The sequence below is a fragment of the Carassius carassius genome, chromosome 36, assembly GCF_963082965.1.
Source record: "Carassius carassius chromosome 36, fCarCar2.1, whole genome shotgun sequence".
Taxonomy (NCBI): Eukaryota; Metazoa; Chordata; class Actinopteri; order Cypriniformes; family Cyprinidae; genus Carassius; species Carassius carassius.
The window spans coordinates 27,579,231-27,598,206 of record NC_081790.1 but is presented as its reverse complement, the minus strand read 5'-3'; the positions used below and the strand labels follow the sequence as shown (position 1 = coordinate 27,598,206).

Genomic DNA, 18,976 nt, shown 5'->3' with positions numbered 1-18,976 from the left:
GTATGCAACCATAGAGCAATGCCTTGTCAATGCATATGAACAGCTACATGACATAACTGTTGTATTTACGTAGGAAGTAAAAGCTTCTTTTCAGCTGAACAATGAAGACCTGCATCCAGAGTTTCAGAGGCAGCTGATGGAGCAGTTTGGCCTAACATATAAACCTGAAATTCAAAACGTCTGTAATTAGACTTTAAAATTTCTTTATACTGCTATGCATTCTGTATTTACAATGATGACTTTGTAAAATAATGGTACTGTATATCATTTTGTGATTCTTTTGTTGCAGATCATTTAGTTTTTTACTTTTTTACCCCTTTTTTTTAACTATGGCAGCTAACACTTTATAACTTATATGTTTGCAAACATGTGTATTCCTCCTTTGTGACTTTTATTTTTTTGTCTTGGCTTTGTAGATGCAGCAACAATTTTGGTAGCCCCATGAAGAGTAAAAAATCTGAGTATATTTCTTCTCATATTGTACATCAAATTCACCTTAGTGATTAAGAAAACAAGTGGAAAAACATGTTTTTCTGTTTGATATAAATAGGAGGTGAAAAACAGGCTAATCATCATGGTCTTATAATCATCTTATGGAAAGACCCGAGTATAGACTGTTGAGCTGCACAAATCAGGAAAATGGCTTCAACTTGGCTGATGTTGAAACCCTTCATTTCCACTATTAGGTCAATACTAAGTTTAAATCACCTAGAGACTTATAATATGCATACTTATGGTGACTGGTCTGATTTTGTTTTGTTTTTTCAGTGCAGAAGCACCTAGTCAACCTGCATAACCAAAAAATTTGTTCATGCTAAAAGTGTCACATTATTACTATATTTTTCTGACTCATAAAACAATACAATAAAACGCTAAGGTTAAACGTATCTTTAGAAACTAGATCTTGATGTCACTTTTGTGGCATTGTAGCATACAAAATGACACACACACACACACACACACACACACACACACACACACACACACACACACACACACACTGTAATATCTGATAAATTTTCCAGTTTGGTGACAGCTTCGTAAACGCGTCGGGTTCAGAGCAAGAAGTATTTGTGCGTGGTGGGCGTGGCTTGCCGCAGAAACGTCACACGTAGTCCCGTCTGCCGCCAGTCACCGGCTGTCGCTAGGATACCGCAGATGCCTTCAGTTCCGGAGTTTAAAGCTACAACTTTACGGTGAATCTATTTTGAGTGAGTTATGGCAAAATCGCCTTCTGAACCGGTAGGAACTCATACTTATGTATTCATCACTGTTCTAGTAAACTATTTCAGCGATATGAATATGAACAGACCGAGTGTGTGTTAGAATAAGCAGCCGTTTGCACGCTAATTACTGTTTTTCCCGGTTTGATTAACTTTACTTGATTTGTTTAACTTAATTGTTGAGTAAAGATCACAGAGATGTGCGCTTTTGGATCATTTGTAACATTTAGTTATGAGTTTACCATGCACATGGCGATGGTACATCATTTAACATATTATTAGAGAAAATAAATGTAATTATTTGTACAGTATGTATGGATGTATTTGTTTGTTTAGCTAATTACTTTTAAATGGTCTCATTAGTGTAAAATACAGAACCAAATAATTATGTAAAGTTATACTGTATATTATGAAAATTTAATTAGTAATATTTGTAACAGTAATAAGGACAGACAAATCCCTCACTCTAAAAAAAATCACCTTGTTAAAGTAAAGCATTCTTTTTGTTATTGTTAAAATGTTAAATGTTAAATCAAATTAAAAGTTAAAAGGAGACCATAGTCTAATATGGTCAAGAGAGAAAATTAATGTACCGATTATTGCATAACAGATAACAATGCCTTCCTATGGACGCTGGGACTGGAACGATGAAACAAAAACCCTGGAGTTCATACGGTAAAAACTGACCATGGTCTTATTAACTAGTGTTTTGCTATGATGTTTTTAACAATCTGTCAGTGTTTGGTGTGGTTTCGCCTTTTTTCCCCCCATTTTTATCAATCACTACTTCAGTTTTCTTTTGTTTGCAGTTTCGAACCCAAAGAAGAGGTGAAAGAGAAGAAGAAAACAAATACGTCTAAATCCCAAGAGCAGTCCAGAAAGCCTCTGGAGAAGTGGCAAACGTACTCTGTCTTTTTCGAGATGGTCATTATGCACGAGGTCTTTTTCTGAGCAGTTGATTTACTCTGATGTATTTTTCAAAGGAATACGGTGCGTCCCGCTCAACTGGAAGCCTTTAAGACCTCAATAAAACACTCACAAATGGAATGTGTCACAATTCAGGATGTTAAATGTAGGTCCATGCACTTTTCTACATGATGAAAACAACATGAGCCATTAAAAATGGTCTTTCCTCATAAATGTAATGTATATTTAATGTGTTACAGTGGCAGCAGTCTGTTTGCTACACAAGAACGACAGGTTTCCCATTCCTTCACGTTTTCTGTCCCTGCTAAAGTGAGTTTTATATTTATTCCATTTTTATTGTACTGTGTATTTTGTTTTAGTACTGTTTGAGGATGGCTTTTTCATGTTTATACATAATTTTTTACTTCTTTTTTTTACTCCTTTAGTTGTAGTTATATTAGTGCCGCTCATTGATTCCAAGTATTTTTGTCCAAAATATTCACAGGAGCAAAGAGCTTGATGAGCTTCTCGGCAAACTCCTGCTCTACTTTTCTTGCTACTTTGAGAAGAAAGCTCTGGAGGAGAAACCGACTTTTGTCATAGCGTGAGTTTGGATTTGGAGTTGGTTTGGAAGCCATGTGAAAAAGCATGAGATTATTAAAGGAACAGTGCTTCATTACTGAAACCTATTCAGCAACCTATCACAGCCCTTTTAATCTCATTCATCTGTGACGTTTGCTTTCCCAGCGGGCCATCATTACTCAGTGACTCTGAGATGCAGATGAATGCTAAACTGGAGCTGGCACAAAGGCAGTTTGCCGTCTGTTACTTCAGTCTGCAGCTGAAGCTGCTCCCGCATCAGCACCAAATTTCTGACAGGTCTGAACATATTCTGATAGCATATCTGCCATATAAAATATGTGTGTTTTTGCTGTCCTAAAAGGAGTGTTCATCCAAAAATGTGCTGTTTTTATTTACCCCCAAGCCATTCAAGCTATCGGTTGCAGTTTTTGAATAAAAAAAAGCATATCAAGGAACACAAATGTAAAACCCGTAATGATATATTAAAGGTGCAATAGGTGATTATCTGGTTATACTGGTTGAAAGTCTCTTCACATCCCGATAGCAATCATTAAGTTGAGTGGTTTAAATGTATTTATCTGTATTTATATATTCTGTGGAAGGCGTAGGAGCAAGAAATCTACGTCCAATCAAAACGCTCGGTCTGAGTGTTTTAATTGGCTTTCCTACCTGCCTGTCAACGTATGTATCTGCATACCTCTGCTCACCCGGATCGCGATTGCAGGGAGGTTGTGACATTCACTTTCAGTGCTATCAGGCTAATGTTAGCCTTTTCCAAGATCTCCTATTGTACCTTTAAGGTCTTATGAAGTTAAACCATCGGTCTGTGCAAAAAATTAAAAGATTATTTACAACTTTATTACCTGTAATCCAGGGCTTCAGGGAACAGGGAAATTCTATTGTTTTCTGCAAACTGGTTCTTTTGGAAAGGCTTTTTTCAATTAACTGGTTCAATTAAAGCACCAAAAAATGATGTGAAATCGTGAATGTGAAACATGGATGTTTTTCCACACTGAAGGCCTTTCCACACTGAACGCGATGCGGAAAAGCATCCATATAACGATATTCATTTTGCTTTTCCACTATTGATCTTTTACCTTAAGCTCTGGATTACAGGTAATACAATAATGTTCAGTTTCTTGCACACAATGATCATTTTGACTTCATTAGGCCTCAATATATCACCAAGAGCCAGGGGTATTCATTTTGTGTTCCTTTTTTATTTATTCTTGAAAACAGCCGCTTAAAATCTAAAATCTTCTTTACTGTTTGATTTAATTAAAAAAAAGTCACCTACAGCTTTGACCTGAGGGTGAGGTTTTCATTTTTGGGTGAAATATTCCTTTAATGACCGATGTGATGGATGAGAGCATGCGTGATTTATGTCAACAGAATCAGGATGTCCTTAAACGCATCCATTGACCGTGACATGCAACTAAATGAGGTTTGTGCACTGACACCATATGTGATTCATGAAGATGCAAAAGTTAAATAGAGATCTTTGAATATCATGTATTTCAATATCTATCTCAGTTCGAAGAGTATCTTTCCCATGATTCCATTAGTGTGTGTTTCCTCTTCCTCAGTGTCTCCTCAGATTTTACAGCTATGCTTCATGGGTGACCTTCGAGAGGCGGGGCCTAAAGGGCATTCGGATGGAAATCGGACGCTTGTTTGGCTCAAATGTGTTTAACCCCGCACCAAATGAATCAAAAAAAGAATGGAAAGACCAGGAGAGTTCCCAGAAGAGTCCGTCTAAGGTTCTGAACTCCCGACAAACATCACTGAATAACTGGTGAGGAGGGAAGTGGCATAGTCTGACAAACACAGGAAAACTGGGTGAAATTATAATGCAGTCTAATAATGTTTATCTGATTAAACTAAATTATGATTTCATATTATTTTGATTGATAAATATAAATATTTTACTATTAAATAATATTATATTTAGAATACTGAATTGTGTAATTAAAATATTAAATTTTTATCAAACAATATGATATTTAAAATGTTAGTCCTCATTTATAATTTCAGATTTTTTGCAAATATTACATTTTTAATTGTATTGTTTTAATTTTGTAAAATTTTTAATTATGTGTAGAAAATCTTTTTTTTATATTAATAATAATTAATAGAATAAAAGTAACACTTAATTTACTTGAAAAATGCACCTTATGTTATGTATGCATACAATAATGAAGAGATTTTAGAGGTTCTTTCTTGCCTTTGTGAAGTGGTGCAAGTAATTTGATTCGAATTTTGTGTGCAAGCAACTTTAAGTTAAGATTTAGTCTTCTCTCTCTGTCTCCTGACATTTAACCCAGGAAGTCAAACCGTCTTCCTCCCCTGAACAAAATCATAACCCAGCGTTCCCCGCTGATGGTCTCTCTGCTGCCGACTCCACAAGAAAAGGCCCCTCACCTGTTTGAGCGCTTCAGAGGTCCTCAAGTGCCCTCGACAGAAGACTGTGATTCAGAGGCGGTGATGGAGGAGCTCAAAGAGCAGCTTAAAGAGCAGCTGAGGTCTCTGAGGTAATACTTGATCATGCTATGGTTTTATAGTATGTGATGGTTTCGTCTCCGGTGTCTGATTGTATCTACATTGATTTGCCTTTAGCTTTGGAATCCTTGGAAGGCCTTTGAGCCAGTTCAGCCCCGAGACACTGAAGCCTCAGGAAGGCCCGAGTGAAGAGGAGACTGAGAACGAGGAAGACGAGGGTAGTAACAGCGAAGTGGTGAGCGCTGACCCACGAGTACTCATCAAGACCTCCGTCACTGGCCAAAGATCGCTCACCACAGCTGCAGACAAACGCATGCGCTCCAGCCGAGCTGACTTAGTCTCCAGAGCTACCACTGAAGCGGTGTCCTCAGATACAGAATAAACCTGAAAAACGCTGGAGACTGCCTTGTGTTTTATATTGTGCCATTTTGTTTAATGTACGCAGTGCTGTACATGCCATGAGGGTTGTTGGCTGCAATCATATTTAATAAAGAGAAATAACAATACGGCCACTAGATGGCACTTTTCAACATTGTTATTCAGTTCAAGCCTCTTTAGATTTATGTGTCAGATTAAAAAAAGTGCACCAGAAGAAAAAAACAGCCATAATATATATATATATATATATATATATATATATATATATATATATATATAAGAATACATATTATGTTTTTCCACTTTCACATTAACCATTTAAATATTAGTTTATTAGGGATTATTACAGTCTTGGATAGATCTATGATTAGTCACAACATTAATTTTGATGAATTAATGTTTTCATTAATGCATTTTATATATATATATATATATATATATATATATATATATATATATATATATATATATTATATACAGTCGTGGCCAAAGGTTTTGAGAATTACATGAATATTAGTTTTCAAAAAGTTTGCTGCTAAACTTTGTTTCTGTGATGTACTGAAATATAATTACAAGCACTTCATACGTTTCAAAGGCTTTTATCGACAATTCCATGACATTTATGCAAAGAGTCAGTATTTGCAGTGTTGGCCCTTCTTTTTCAGGAACTCTGCAATTCGACTGGGCATGCTCTCAATCAACTTCTGGGCCAAATCCTGACTGATAGCAACCCATTCTTTCATAATCACTTCTTGGAGTTTGTCAGAATTAGTGGGTTTTTGTTTGTCCACCCGCCTCTTGAGGATTGACCACAAGTTCTCAATGGGATTAAGATCTGGGGAGTTTCCAGGCCATGGACCCAAAATTTCAACATTCTGGTCCCCGAGCCACTTAGTTATCACTTTTGCCTTATGGCACGGTGCTCCATCGTGCTGGAAAATGCATTGTTCTTCACCAAACTGTTGTTGGAGGGTGTTTGGTACCATTCTTTATTCATGGTGCGTTTTTGGGTAGAATTGTGAGTGAGCCCACTCCCTTGGATGAGAAGCAACCCCACACATGAATGGTGTCAGGATGCTTTACTGTTGGCATGACACAGGACTGATGGTAGCGCTCACCTTTTCTTCTCCGGACAAGGCTTTTTCCAGATGCCCCAAACAATCGGAAAGGGGCTTCATCAGAGAATATGACTTTGCCCCAGTCCTCAGCAGTCCATTCACTATACTTTCTGCAGAAGATCAATCTGTCCCTGATGTTTTTTTTGGAGAGAAGTGGCTTCTTTGCTGCCCTTCTTGACACCAGGCCATCTTCCAGAAGTCTTGGCCTCACTGTGCGAGCAGATGCGCTCACACCTGCCTGCTGCCATTCCTGAGCAAGCTCTGCACTGGTGGCACTCCGATCCCGCAGCTCAATCCTCGTTAGGAGACGATCCTGGTGCTTGCTGGACTTTCTTGGATGGCATGAAGCCTTCTTTACAAGAATTGAACCTCTTTCCTTGAAGTTCTTTATGATCCTATAAATTGTTGATTTAGGTGCAATCTTAGTAGCCACAATATCCTTGCCTGTGTAGCCATTTTTATACAACGCAATGATGGCTGCACGCATTTCTTTGCAGGTCACCATGGTTAACAATGGAAGAACAATGATTTCAAGCATCACCCTACTTTTAACATGTCAAGTTTGCCATTCTAACCCAATCAGCCTGACATAATGATCTCCAGCCTTGTGCTCGTCAACATTCTCACCTGAGTTAACGAGACGATTACTGAAATGATCTCCGCAGGTCCTTTAATGACAGCAATGAAATGCAGTGGAAAGGTTTTTTTTTTTGGGATTAAGTTAATTTTCATGGCAAATAAGGACTATGCAATTCATCTGACCACTCTTCATAACATTCTGGAGTATATGCAAATTGCAATTATAAAAACTTAAGCACCAACTTTTCCAATTTCCAATATTTATGTAATTGTCAAAACTTTTGGCCACTACTGTAGCTTATATATTTTTTTTATGCCGTGTCAATTGTTTTTAAACTACCATTCACACATGCACAAATTTCTTAAAAAACACACACACACAACCACACTCTGATGTACTGTACATACTTCAGACCAAACCTGAGAATATGGTGCTATCAGAAGGTGGATAATAGGAATGAATGAATTAATACATTACATACATATGAATTTTGAAGCCTTGATGAAAACCAAATGAAAGACTTTAACAAAGAATGCATGGTTTTATGATTAAATGGCATTGGTATTAAATATCGCAGTTTCAATGGGTGTCAGTGTGGACATTTCTGATCTTAGATTTTGATTTATTTATATATTTACCTTGTGTAAAACACATTTATGAAAGGGAAAAAGATTGTATTAGAAAAAAATGGTTGCATGGCTAAGGATTAGGAAACAAGAGTTCAGTTATTCTTATTCTCTATGGCACTGTTTATGGCACTCTATCAGGAAAGAGGAGACAGTTGTGCCCAGATTAAGAATAGAGATGAAATGGAGAGAGGACATGAGGAAAGAAATGGGAAGCATAGGAATAACAGGACATGGCTTAAAGAACATACTGAAATGCTGTGGGTAAACAAGGCAGGAAAACGCTGAACTTTTCCTAATAAAAACAGCATTAATAGCGAAAATGACACGCTGTTTGTGTAGGAGTTAACGAGCTCCAGTAGATGGCAGTAGCGCTGCATCACGGATGCGAGCTGCTTTTAAAATCCGAAGAAGAAGAACTAGCAGAACGAAGAGACTTTTCCTCAGAGTTGATGTTTGAGTCTAGTCTGCGATGAGCGATCGATTTGTAAAACCAGGTAAGAGTGAATAGATATAATATCACATGTTTATAAAACGTGTCATGTAAATCTTCCGTGTGATTCTCGTGTGAGTAAACAGCTGCTGAAGCTCATGGCTCGTCGGTTTCATTCATTCGGAAGTTTTCATGACATTTAAACGACGACAGAACAATAATCAACCCAACACTAACTGACCATTAGTGTCTGACAGCTCATGCTCTGAGACGTGGCAGCTAACGCTAATTTAAAATTGTATCTAAATTAAATCATTTTGACTTCTAGTAGACAATTTTATCCGTGTTTGCCGGTTTGCCTGAATGTAGGCTAATGTAAAATTGGAAGTTTATTTTCTTGACCCTGAAATACACTTTTGATTGATTTTAGTGATGTAAGGACAATATCTGAGTGAGATACAACTATTTTAAAATCTGGAATCTGAAGGTGCAAACAAAATAAAATAAATAAAAAAAATCTTAATATTGAAAAAAAAATCGACTTTAGAGTTGTCCAAATGAAGTCACCAGCCATGCATATTATTAATTAGAAATTAAGGATATATATATCTCCTCCCCCAGAAATTTTTTTATTTCTTAGTTGTGATTTCCTGCATTCTGGTGCATTTTAGGCCACCCATGTCCCTTGCTTATAACTCAAACCAGTCAATACCAATGGTCTAAAAAGACAATATTAATTGAACTGCCATGTAGAAATCAACAGTTTCACAGGTTATGATATTGAACAAGTTGCAAGTTTATTATGCTCCGTGTCCAGATAGAAAAAGTGCAAACGCATAACATTAAATTATGTTAGGGAATGCAACAATCTAGTTCTTTAATCAATCCCCAGCTGTAGACTACATATCTTTAAAAGTTCACTGTAGACACATTGGATAATGGATAACAGTCTGTGTTGATACTAGAGAAAGAGAGAAGGCTCTCAAAGAAAGGGTGGGACAACATCCTTGAAGAACACCAAGTATGAGAAGAAAGATGATTTTAACATTTTAACTAGTATGGAAACACAGTAATCCAGCTCAGAACTTCAAAACAAAAAAAGCAAAGCAAACATACTGTTACATTCCTATTGAGATCACTATTTTAATGGCAAATGTGTGTGAAATATGATGTGTGTGACTGTGAGTGAGAGAGAGACTGAGTGAGTAAGAGAATGACAGCATAAAAATGAATACGCTATATTTACAATGTAATCCAAATAGTTTCTAAAAAGTTTCTCTTATACAAAAAAGAGAGACACAGACATCAAGAATTAGCCTGTGAATCTCAACAATGGTGACAATTATAAAGCATGTTGCTGCAACATGCTTTCTAACATTGTAAAACGGATTACATTGTGAAAGTTACAAATATTATGCCGTACAAGGCCAGTGCTTGTCAGATATTTTTGTTTAAATTTTTTTTTTACATTTTACTCATTTTAAATGGTTAACTTTTAAGGAATTCATTTAATTACTAAATTCTATTTTTTTTTTATTTAATCAATAATATTGCTTGTAATCTGTTGGAGAGATAGATGGAAGGGTGAGAGAGAGAGAGAGACTAACATATGGTGTCTGTGACAGTTAGATTTGTGTATGAGAGAGGTAGATGGAGTGAATGCGGGGGGGAGTGAGAGTGAAGGGGATGGAGAACTCTTATTTGTACAGGAACTTTGCTTGTCTATCTTTCTGAGTGGCTCTTGTGTTGAAATCTGGAATGTCCCGTGTCAGTTTTTTCTCTATAGAGAGCATAGCCAGAGCGTTGAGGAGATCTTGTGCCATCGTGTTCCTAAGGAAAGTTTTTATACTTCTTAAAGAAGAGAAGCACCTCTCTTATTCTGCTGTTGTCATTGGTGTGGTGATGAGGATCTTGAGAAGACTTACAGTTTCGGTGAATGTGTCTTGAAGGTTATTTTCCATTACAACCTGAAAGAGAGCCAGTGCACCACTGCAACCCTGGAAGTCCTCATTTTCATAGATCAGGGACAGTTCTGTTTTAAGTCTGGCTTTGTCCAACATGGGATAGGCATCCACCGTGGTTCCTAGTGCTGAATCCGGGAACTTTCTGTTGTGTTGTGGAAACAAGTCTCCTTGCAACAGAGTGGCACTGATGAGATGATTGGTGAAAGAAAACCTCTCCTTGGCATGGCTCATAATGGTATCACATACCTGTGCAACGATACATAATTGTAGAAAAGTAAGCACAAAACATTAAGTTTTCACATTTCTCAGTTCAACAATACAATAAAATCAGTATATTCACAGCAGTGACAATTTTGTTATGAACAAGTAAGTTTTATTAATTATAATTATAATACACACACTAGCTGATACATATAAGCTAATAGAATAGAGAAATAGAATTTCTGTTACTGCTTACCTCTATTGCCAGATGCTGTTGCGTTTCTTCTCCCATTGCCCTCCATTTCTTTAGGGGTGGTTCCTGTACAGGTCCCCTATACTCCTCATCCTCAACTAGAGAAGGAACGGAGTCCCTGATCCAAAATAAGTTTCACAAGTCACTGTCCACCCTGAAATTAATGTATTAGAAACCAACTTGCTGGAGATATAAAAATAATTTTAATAAAACTGTATTTAAATATGTGCTATTGTTGTGTTGGGCCTAGTCAATGTTATCTAGATTCATCACAAATAAATTCACTAGTCTAACATGTTGGCGAAATTGTGATATTTATGATAGGTTCTATTGTACTCAGCCATGTGGATTTATGTTTTTATTGTTTAGGCTACATAAGCATGTTTTCAGCCAATATGCAAAATCATAGCCTACCTGATGGCCTGTATGCTGTGAGTGAACCTCTGGGTGATCCCTGCGATGAAGACAGAGTCTATGTTCCTCTTCTGCAGATGGTTAAACAGCATGTCTACATGTGGCATGATTTTGTGGAATAACGCCAGGATGAAACAGAAAACCTCATCTTCCAACATTCTCATACAACCCCCGGCCTCGCTCTTAACCAGTTCGTCTTTGTGCTCGTAAACTGTGTTAACAGCTCGACTGTGGAAGTTCCATCGCGTTGTTGAAGCACCTGGAAGTAGGGCTGGGCGATATACAAAAAAAAATTATATCTCGATATTGTCAAAATTTTGTATTCAATATATATCTCGATATGTTTGCATTTGCATTTAAATAATAAAAAATAAAAACATGATTTGTTTTGCCCATTAAAATAAAAACAACAAAAAAAAACATTTAGATTAAACAGCTAATTTAAGCAGTTAAAAAAATCTAGACCAAGAGATCACTGCTTTTTATTAAATGAATACATGTAGGCCTATATGTAACTGAAGCAGTGCAAATTAAGTAACAGTTACAGAAAGTGCATTCTGTCAACTTTTTAGTGCATGCAATTCACAATTTAAACTATGCAACTGGGATAAGTATTTTATTTTAATTTTTTTAACAAGTTTTTAAGCTAAGAACACAAGTCTGTCAACTGTCTGTGGTTTTAAGAGAAGCTCTGTGGCATGAAACTATGTTCCTACTGACACTAAAAACCCTCTTAGATGGGGAGCTAGTTGCTGAAGCACATAGCTATTTCTTATATATAAATATATATAAATGAATACCAAAGACTTTTGCATTCTCTCTGTCTATATTATGGAAACTGGTAAACATATCAGTGAAATTCCCCAATAGTAATTCCAAATGGCCATAGCCTATGTTTCTCTATTCAAACATCAGCGGTCGAGTAAGTGCATTTATTTTGCGATCACAAATGCAAACAATACAGTTGAGATCTCACGACAGAACACAGACCGGCTGAACGACGCTTTCATTAGATCGCTCCATTCCAGCTTGTTAGTGTTTTCAGATCATCGTCAGCGGCTCTTCCGTAATGAGGAGTGAGCACGTGCGCATGGTTGCCAGATTGCTTAAAATAAGCAAACACCGGGCAGAAAATGTATCCTTGTAACAGTGGAGCTCTGATTCGGAGATTTAAACTCTTGTTATCTGGCAACCGCTATCATTACAGCTCTCGTAGTAGAGGGGCGTAGAGCAGTCAGCAGTTACAGGTTCCTTTTTTGGACATTCGGCGCGTTCTTTTGGGAAAGTATGCTTGAATTTGAAATATTCGATTTTCCCGATATATTCAAATTGTACATCGTCGTCAAAATTATTCCGATATTATCGCTAATATTCGATATATCGCCCAGCCCTACCTAGAAGTCTGTGTGCCACCACTTCATCCAGCAATGCCGTTCGTTTGAATGACTTGGAAAAAAAATGTCGAAAACCCCCCTACGTCTGAAAAAAAACTGGCCGATCTTTGGGATGTGGGATGTTGGCTGCTGCATAATGAGGTTCAACTGATGCGCATAACAGGGAACGTAGTATGTCTCTGAGAACTGACAACATGCAGTCTAACAGCTCATTTTGCACGGTCTTCGAAGTGCCTTTAAAAACAGCGGCGTTCTCCAGGTGCACCTCTAACTCATGGTCGATCGAGGCCATGAGATCAATTAGACCCAGGAAAATGCCAGGGTTTTCTGATGCGTCACTCTCATCGTGACCACGCAAAGCAAGTTCAAAGGCACCACAAAATTTCACGGCATCAATGATCTTTGACAAAATATGCCGATTCCTGTCCACCTCCTCGTTGTGCCTTCTTATGGCAATGTGGTGTCCCTCATGTAGCTGTGTGGCTATGCTAATTCGGCCTAGCATGGCTAGCTTCACAGAGTTGTCCATATGCACTCTTGCCCGTTCATGTTTCTTAATGCGTTCTGACATATGTTTCAGGTCTGTTACCCCTGTCTGTGTCCACGAGCTATCACAAGCACTTGTTTTAAACAGTAAGCAAGGGAAGCAAAAGATTGCATTGGCGTAACCACAGCTAGTAAGCCAAAGCTTTCGATTGAACCAACCTCGGGAAAAGGATCTCTTGTAGGTTTTCTCCTTTTCTCGCGCCTGTTGGGTTATGTTCACTTCTGGCTTGTCTGGTACGAGTTCTTTTACAATTAGTTTTTCCGCTAATGTTGTTCTTTCAAAGGGATACAGGTGTAGAGATTTAACTGAATTTGGGGCTAGCTCAACTCCCACGACTAAATTAATGCTACTCGACGTCGTCGGCGCCTCCATACTGCACTCGCACTCCTCTGAGGTAAATATCCCGTGCTGCAGCAGGTGCACTGCTCTAATCTTGGTACTACGGGCGAAATTTTCAGAGCCCCCAAACCATAAAATTCGACGATGATGATTGGCAAAATATAAACTTTTTTGCGTAGCAACAGGGGAACCATTGGCTTAAATTCCAGCACTGTAGGGCTGAGCGAACTGGAGCCCAGGGAAGACAGCCTATTGGCTACTACTAAACCAACATGAAGGGAATGCAAATATCATTCTGGAGAGTTCTAAACACATTCTAAAGTAAAACCATTAATAGCATGTCATTAACACAGATTATTTTTCAAAATGAGAGATTATTAAAAGCTTATTATTATTAAATAAAAAATTAAATAAAAATAAAATCTGACAGAGAGGTCAGCGCCCTCTATGGGCTAGCCGCTGCTTACCAGTTGGAAGCATAAATGTGTTTAGGACCAGTATCACATTTTCACTCTGTTGTCTACAATTGTCTACAGTCAAACCTTTGTGTCACTGTGTTTGGGCTTTGGCTTTGTCTTTATGTGAAAAATGAAGAGAAATAACCAATGGATGCAACACCTTATAATCACCTTGCACACCTTTAAAAGACGTAGATTGCTAGGTACTGTACGCACAGATCCGCGTTCACTCATGATGTTATTTTCTGCACAGGTAATCAGGAGCACGGGTGGAACGACCCGCCGCAGTTTTCATACGGCTCGCAGAAGGATTCAGGGGGACCGAAGCGAAATATTCTCAATAAGAGGGTGCACGCGCCCCAGTTCACAGGTCAAGCTCATCCCACTGTTCAATGTTATCAACGTCTATCTTGATTCATCTCTTTACAGTACATGCATTTTTGGCAGACTGTACGGAACGTATTTTCAAAGCCTTTGAATTGATTGAGAAATTAATCTAATTCATCATAAAGGTTTTTTTTTTTTTTTTAAGATTACCTCTATTCATTTGTATTGCAGAACCACCAGGTTTTAAATTTTCCCTGCTTTACTAAGTGTTGTTATTGTATAATTGACATCCTAGGAAATTTTTCTTCTGAAATGTTTAAGCGTATGACCATTTAAGCTCTGGAGAAGTCGGAGCATATAATCTGACCTCCTTATGGTTGTATTTTGAATTTGAATTTTTTTTAGCATCTGTAAAGAAAATGCATATTAAATATTAAATCATGCAAAGAAATATAAAATTTATGTGTATTGCATCTGTGACGTAACAGCACTTTAACACAAATTGATACGAACACAAAATGAATTCTAAATGGTTGATTTTCCCGCTGTAGGTTCTGGATCAGAGGTGCCATCCCCAGCAGTGGCGATGCCAACGCCGCCCCGGGGAATGAACCCTCCTCCAATGGACAGCAGCACCCCGCCCTCCGTATGTCCCAAAACTCCCTCCGATGGGAAGATTGAGGCAGAGCTGGAGACAGAGCTGTCCATTGAGGATGTGCAAGAACCACTTTATGGAGCGCTGAACGCATGCAGACATACTGTAAAGGTAAGGTCAATGTTGAAAATAGTTCAAGAGCCTGTAAGGTTCAGCCAGTGGGAAACAGACATAATGACATGAAACAAGCAGGAAAGATTTATGGTTAGCATAGTTTCAAAATAAGGAGAAAACTACCAATTTTAGGATTTTATTGAGAATAAATGGAACCAGGGTTGTTATAATTTTACTAAACCTGAAACCTTAAAAAACTTTTCACTTGAAATAAAATAAATGTTAATTGAAGTAAAATAAAACAAACAAACAAAAAAAAAACAAGTTGACAATGCAACATTTTTCACTTTTATTTAATTTAAGTTGATGTACTGAAAAAAAAATAGATATAAAATAAGATTTATTTAAAAACTATTGAAGCCCGTTTCCACAACTGGATAAAAAAAAAGGTAATTTTTCTCACAATTCAGACTTTTTTTCACAGAATTGTGAGATATAAACTCGCAGTTTTGAGAAATAGAGTCAGAACTGCGAGTTAAAGTGTAATTTTGAAGAGGAGAAAAAGACTGATATATTCTTAGAATTGTGAGTTTATGTCACACAGTTATGAGAAAAAAAAAGTCAGAATTGTGAAATAAAGTCGCAATCACCTTTTTTTATTCTTTATTCAGTGGCGGAAACGGGCTTCCATAAAAAAAAAACAACTCAAAAATAAATAAAATCACACAATAGATTTTATAAGATTTTAACTATATTTAACAGAAGCAGAAAACAAAAAAATTAATGTAAATCAAAACATTAACAAAAACTGTAATAGATAATATGTAACACTAAATAGAGCTAATGGATTCAACCACATAACATAAAAAACATGCAAATAATTCTCACACCTTATAATAGGGCCAAACTTTATAAAAATGTAGTTTTTAGAGCTTTTTTTTCTTGCCATTCTATTTATTTTTACTTGTCAGAGTGGAGAAATGGACATTTATGTTCCTGTTGTCACCTTGTGTGTCATCGTTTTTCAGAAACAGATTTGTGATGATGTGGAAAGACGTCTGAAGCTTTTTGAGGACATGTGGAAAGGTGGAAAACTTTCTCCTTTGGTTAAACGTAGGATGCATAGATTGTCCCAAGGTGAGTCGTTTTCAGTTTTCAGAGTGTTGTTCACTTTCACACGCACTGGTTCTGTCTAAAGGAGATTGTATGTCAAAACTATACATCAGAGCAGAATATAAGTGTTGCCACTAAGCATGAAAGTCACAGCGTTTGCCATCTTGAGTATCGGCAAGAGGAAAAGCCCCTTTAAACTGACGGTGAAAATGATCATTTTTACACAACTTTAATCTGATTCTGCATTTCCTGACCCCTTAAGGTTTAGCCAGTTATGTTCAGCATGAAAGGAAAATAACCATATGATTTTTAATCAGCACATAAATGCATGCATGCACAAAACTTTATGGAACTTCTTCAGTTTGCTTGATATCAACATGCAAGTGACACACATCATGTGAAGCACATCTTTTTGTTTTAAAAACACAACGTGACAGTGACGTGACTGATGTATGCTATCAGGAAATCTGAGCCTCTCAAGAACAGGTCACATGAGAAGCATTTTAGAGTCATGTTACTCTCAGCGATCTGTCCTGCCTGACTGTTTGTCAGATCCTAGAAGGCTCTTGAACGGAGAGGTCAACCAAAAGTAAAAATGTGCCATTTATATAGTTGTCATTCAAGATGTAGGTGATTTTTGTTGTTGTTGTTCAGAAAAACAGTTAGAAGATGTTTAGCTGAAACTGCTTTATATTATGCTTTTTGAAAAGAAGTCTATGCAGGCACGAAAGAAACAATACACATGGCTCCTGATGATATTTTTTGTGGTCTTATGAAGCGAAACAATCTGTGCAAGAAACTGAACATTATTTACTACATTATTACCTATAATCCAGATACCTAGGCCAATGGGGAGAGAAAAATAAGCCAGATGTGCTTTGTTTCAGACCTGAAAAGAAAAAATTGGGATGCAGCGGATGAGATCCACAGAGGCCTGATGGTGGACCATGTTGCTGAAGTCAGTCAGTGGATGGTTGGAGTCAAGCGTCTCATCGCTGAAGCTCGGAGCCTGAACCCAGAACAAAACACCTGCACTGATCCAGGCTCATGAGGATCTACGATGTCCATTCCTTTGAAAACCCACGCTGCATTATAGAAGTTGCCAAAGTGATTTGAGTTTACTTGTGTAGAGTTTTGTATTATCCTTCTTTAAAAATGTTCTCATTCCCATCTACATCATCTAATATTACTTTTTTTGTAGATCAGTGCTGGGAAAAAATCTTCCTTAATTCATCAAAAATGTAAAAAAAATGTAGGTATGAGGTGTTACTACTGTATATAAAATTCTGCTTTTAAAAGGGGTGATTATGAATTATTTTAGCCAGTTGCACAGATTATAAATATATATAATCTGGTATTATATATCTAATTGGCTGTCCTGGCATGTTATCTTGAAAAAGCTTTCCATTGTGATGTGCAATAAAATAGGCAAAAAAAAATCTAACATCCAACTGTTGTAGCCAGTATCACATGCATACATTATCCATAGCTCAAAACAACAAAAGTAAAAGCCTTTTTGATGTAAATGCGTTCCTGACATGTGTAATAACATTTAAGCCACCACAGTTAAAATGTTTAATTATTGGTGTGTGTGTATATATATATATATGAACACTAATACAGTTCTATTAAAAAGAGATTTTAGACCAAGTAATTAAGATAAGCAAAGATACGTTTCCTAACACGTGTCTTCCTTGAGACACCAAAGAACCCATAGCACTTAGGAAAGTGGAGGTTTGTCACATAGATCTCAATCTGACTACTACTATCAACAAATTTAATTTGTTGAGTTTGAGTTATAGAGACGCTCCAAATTAATTATGTGCTTCATTTCATAACTATCCTCCATTGGGTTCCATAGGCTGTCAGACTTCAGTCCGGGGGGGGAAAGAAGATGAAATGTAGCTATTGGCAGAAATTGTTGGGGCTTGAGCACAATTGGGTACATTTTGCAACACATTAAGCATTATACCGACAGTATGCACCAGTATGAGACAATGCATGCTACTTTCAGGGCAGTAGGCAATGGACTGGAGATATAGCCCCTCCCCTTAACCTACTGTCACTATGACGTCAGCCAATCAGGTATCATGGTCTAAAAACACCCTGATCTCATAACTCCCATTACTTTCCACTTTTCCTTGGTTTGGAAACACAATTTTCTTGCCTCCTCAGACTCGCACCTTAAACCTACAGTATATATGATGTTTTGTGTTACAGGTGTTACAGTCTTTTGAAAATATTAGGCACCCCACATCATTGTATACTGCATGTTTATTAATTTATTTATAATAATGTTTTTCAACAACAGGAAACAAATTTCATCTAGAGGAAATATTGTGTACTGCACCCAAACAAAATCTTACTGAAAGCTAACTTTTCATGATATCAACCCTAAATTTGAAACACAACTAACTTAAATTATGGCTTTGATTGTCACGTGATTTTAGACTAAAACATGTTTAGGAAAATATATTTAACATTAAAACATTTAAAATTTAATAGTATTTTAGTGCATTCTTCATATTTATTATCCTTTATTTATTTATTTATTCATTTTTGGTATTTTCTATTTTATTTTAGCAATAATCTGTGAAGTGGCTTCTTTAAAAAGTGACCAAACTTAAGTCTGTACTAAATAGCATGCAAGAATTAAAATTTGGAAGTTTCATTCTTGGGTCAATGCTCAAAAAGTGATTAAAAGATAATGCATGCATTATAACTATTCCAAAAATAGAAAATATTAATTAAAAGACATTATTAAACTAAAATGTAGTACATTCATTTAGAGATTGGTCATTTTCGACTACCTCTCACCAGTACCAGAGAGTACTTATTTAATTGCAATGAATAGATTTACACAAAACATTTGCCTGATGTAAAAAGTGTTTTTATGCATGTTTGAGCTTACT

The 18,976-nt window shown here is 36.9% G+C and overlaps 3 protein-coding genes across 5 annotated transcripts; 2 read left to right on the top strand and 1 right to left on the bottom strand.

Annotated features, from left to right (window-relative positions):
* The first annotated feature begins 1,042 nt into the window (after window positions 1-1,042).
* Window positions 1,043-5,626, top strand: LOC132116811 (protein phosphatase 1 regulatory subunit 36). 3 transcript variants are annotated; one of them, XM_059525673.1, is made up of 11 exons: window positions 1,043-1,242; window positions 1,834-1,898; window positions 2,033-2,125; window positions 2,207-2,295; window positions 2,390-2,459; window positions 2,635-2,733; window positions 2,877-3,008; window positions 4,104-4,155; window positions 4,298-4,506; window positions 5,036-5,233; window positions 5,328-5,626. In XM_059525673.1, exons 1-11 carry the CDS (start codon window positions 1,219-1,221, stop codon window positions 5,590-5,592), a joined length of 1,296 nt encoding a protein of 431 aa, XP_059381656.1. In that variant the 5' UTR covers window positions 1,043-1,218; the 3' UTR covers window positions 5,593-5,626. The 3 variants fall into 3 exon arrangements, with proteins under 3 accessions (XP_059381656.1, XP_059381655.1, XP_059381657.1); XM_059525672.1 differs by having other exon boundaries at window positions 1,045-1,242; window positions 5,036-5,242; XM_059525674.1 differs by having other exon boundaries at window positions 1,046-1,211; window positions 5,036-5,242.
* Window positions 5,627-8,262: 2,636 nt separating this feature from the next.
* Window positions 8,263-17,508, top strand: LOC132117511 (steroid receptor RNA activator 1-like). Its single transcript, XM_059526843.1, has 5 exons — window positions 8,263-8,409; window positions 14,169-14,285; window positions 14,794-15,008; window positions 15,980-16,088; window positions 16,952-17,508. The coding sequence occupies exons 1-5, from the start codon at window positions 8,385-8,387 to the stop codon at window positions 17,113-17,115; spliced, it is 630 nt and encodes a 209-aa protein (XP_059382826.1). The 5' UTR covers window positions 8,263-8,384; the 3' UTR covers window positions 17,116-17,508.
* LOC132116810 (uncharacterized) lies at window positions 9,945-11,354 on the bottom strand. Its single transcript, XM_059525671.1, has 3 exons — window positions 11,178-11,354; window positions 10,767-10,881; window positions 9,945-10,555 (listed from the first exon to the last, which is right to left on the bottom strand). Exons 1-3 carry the CDS (start codon window positions 11,339-11,341, stop codon window positions 10,220-10,222), a joined length of 615 nt encoding a protein of 204 aa, XP_059381654.1. The 5' UTR covers window positions 11,342-11,354; the 3' UTR covers window positions 9,945-10,219.
* Window positions 17,509-18,976: the final 1,468 nt, after the last annotated feature.

Excerpts from the sequence above, each read along its gene's own strand:
- LOC132117511 (XM_059526843.1), top strand. The coding sequence starts at position 8,385 with ATGAGCGATCGATTTGTAAAACCAG. Across the intron at positions 8,410-14,168 it reads CGATCGATTTGTAAAACCAG|GTAATCAGGAGCACGGGTGG; the intron begins GTAAGAGTGAAT and ends TTTTCTGCACAG. Across the intron at positions 16,089-16,951 it reads GATGCATAGATTGTCCCAAG|ACCTGAAAAGAAAAAATTGG; the intron begins GTGAGTCGTTTT and ends GCTTTGTTTCAG.
- LOC132116811 (XM_059525672.1), top strand. The coding sequence starts at position 1,219 with ATGGCAAAATCGCCTTCTGAACCG. Across the intron at positions 4,156-4,297 it reads GTGACATGCAACTAAATGAG|TGTCTCCTCAGATTTTACAG; the intron begins GTTTGTGCACTG and ends CCTCTTCCTCAG. Across the intron at positions 5,243-5,327 it reads GAGCAGCTGAGGTCTCTGAG|CTTTGGAATCCTTGGAAGGC; the intron begins GTAATACTTGAT and ends ATTTGCCTTTAG.
- LOC132116810 (XM_059525671.1), bottom strand. The coding sequence starts at position 11,341 with ATGAGAATGTTGGAAGATGAGGTTTTCTGTTTCATCCTGGCGTTATTC. Across the intron at positions 10,882-11,177 it reads CACAGCATACAGGCCATCAG|GGACTCCGTTCCTTCTCTAG; the intron begins GTAGGCTATGAT and ends ATTTTGGATCAG. Across the intron at positions 10,556-10,766 it reads AACAGCATCTGGCAATAGAG|GTATGTGATACCATTATGAG; the intron begins GTAAGCAGTAAC and ends ATCGTTGCACAG.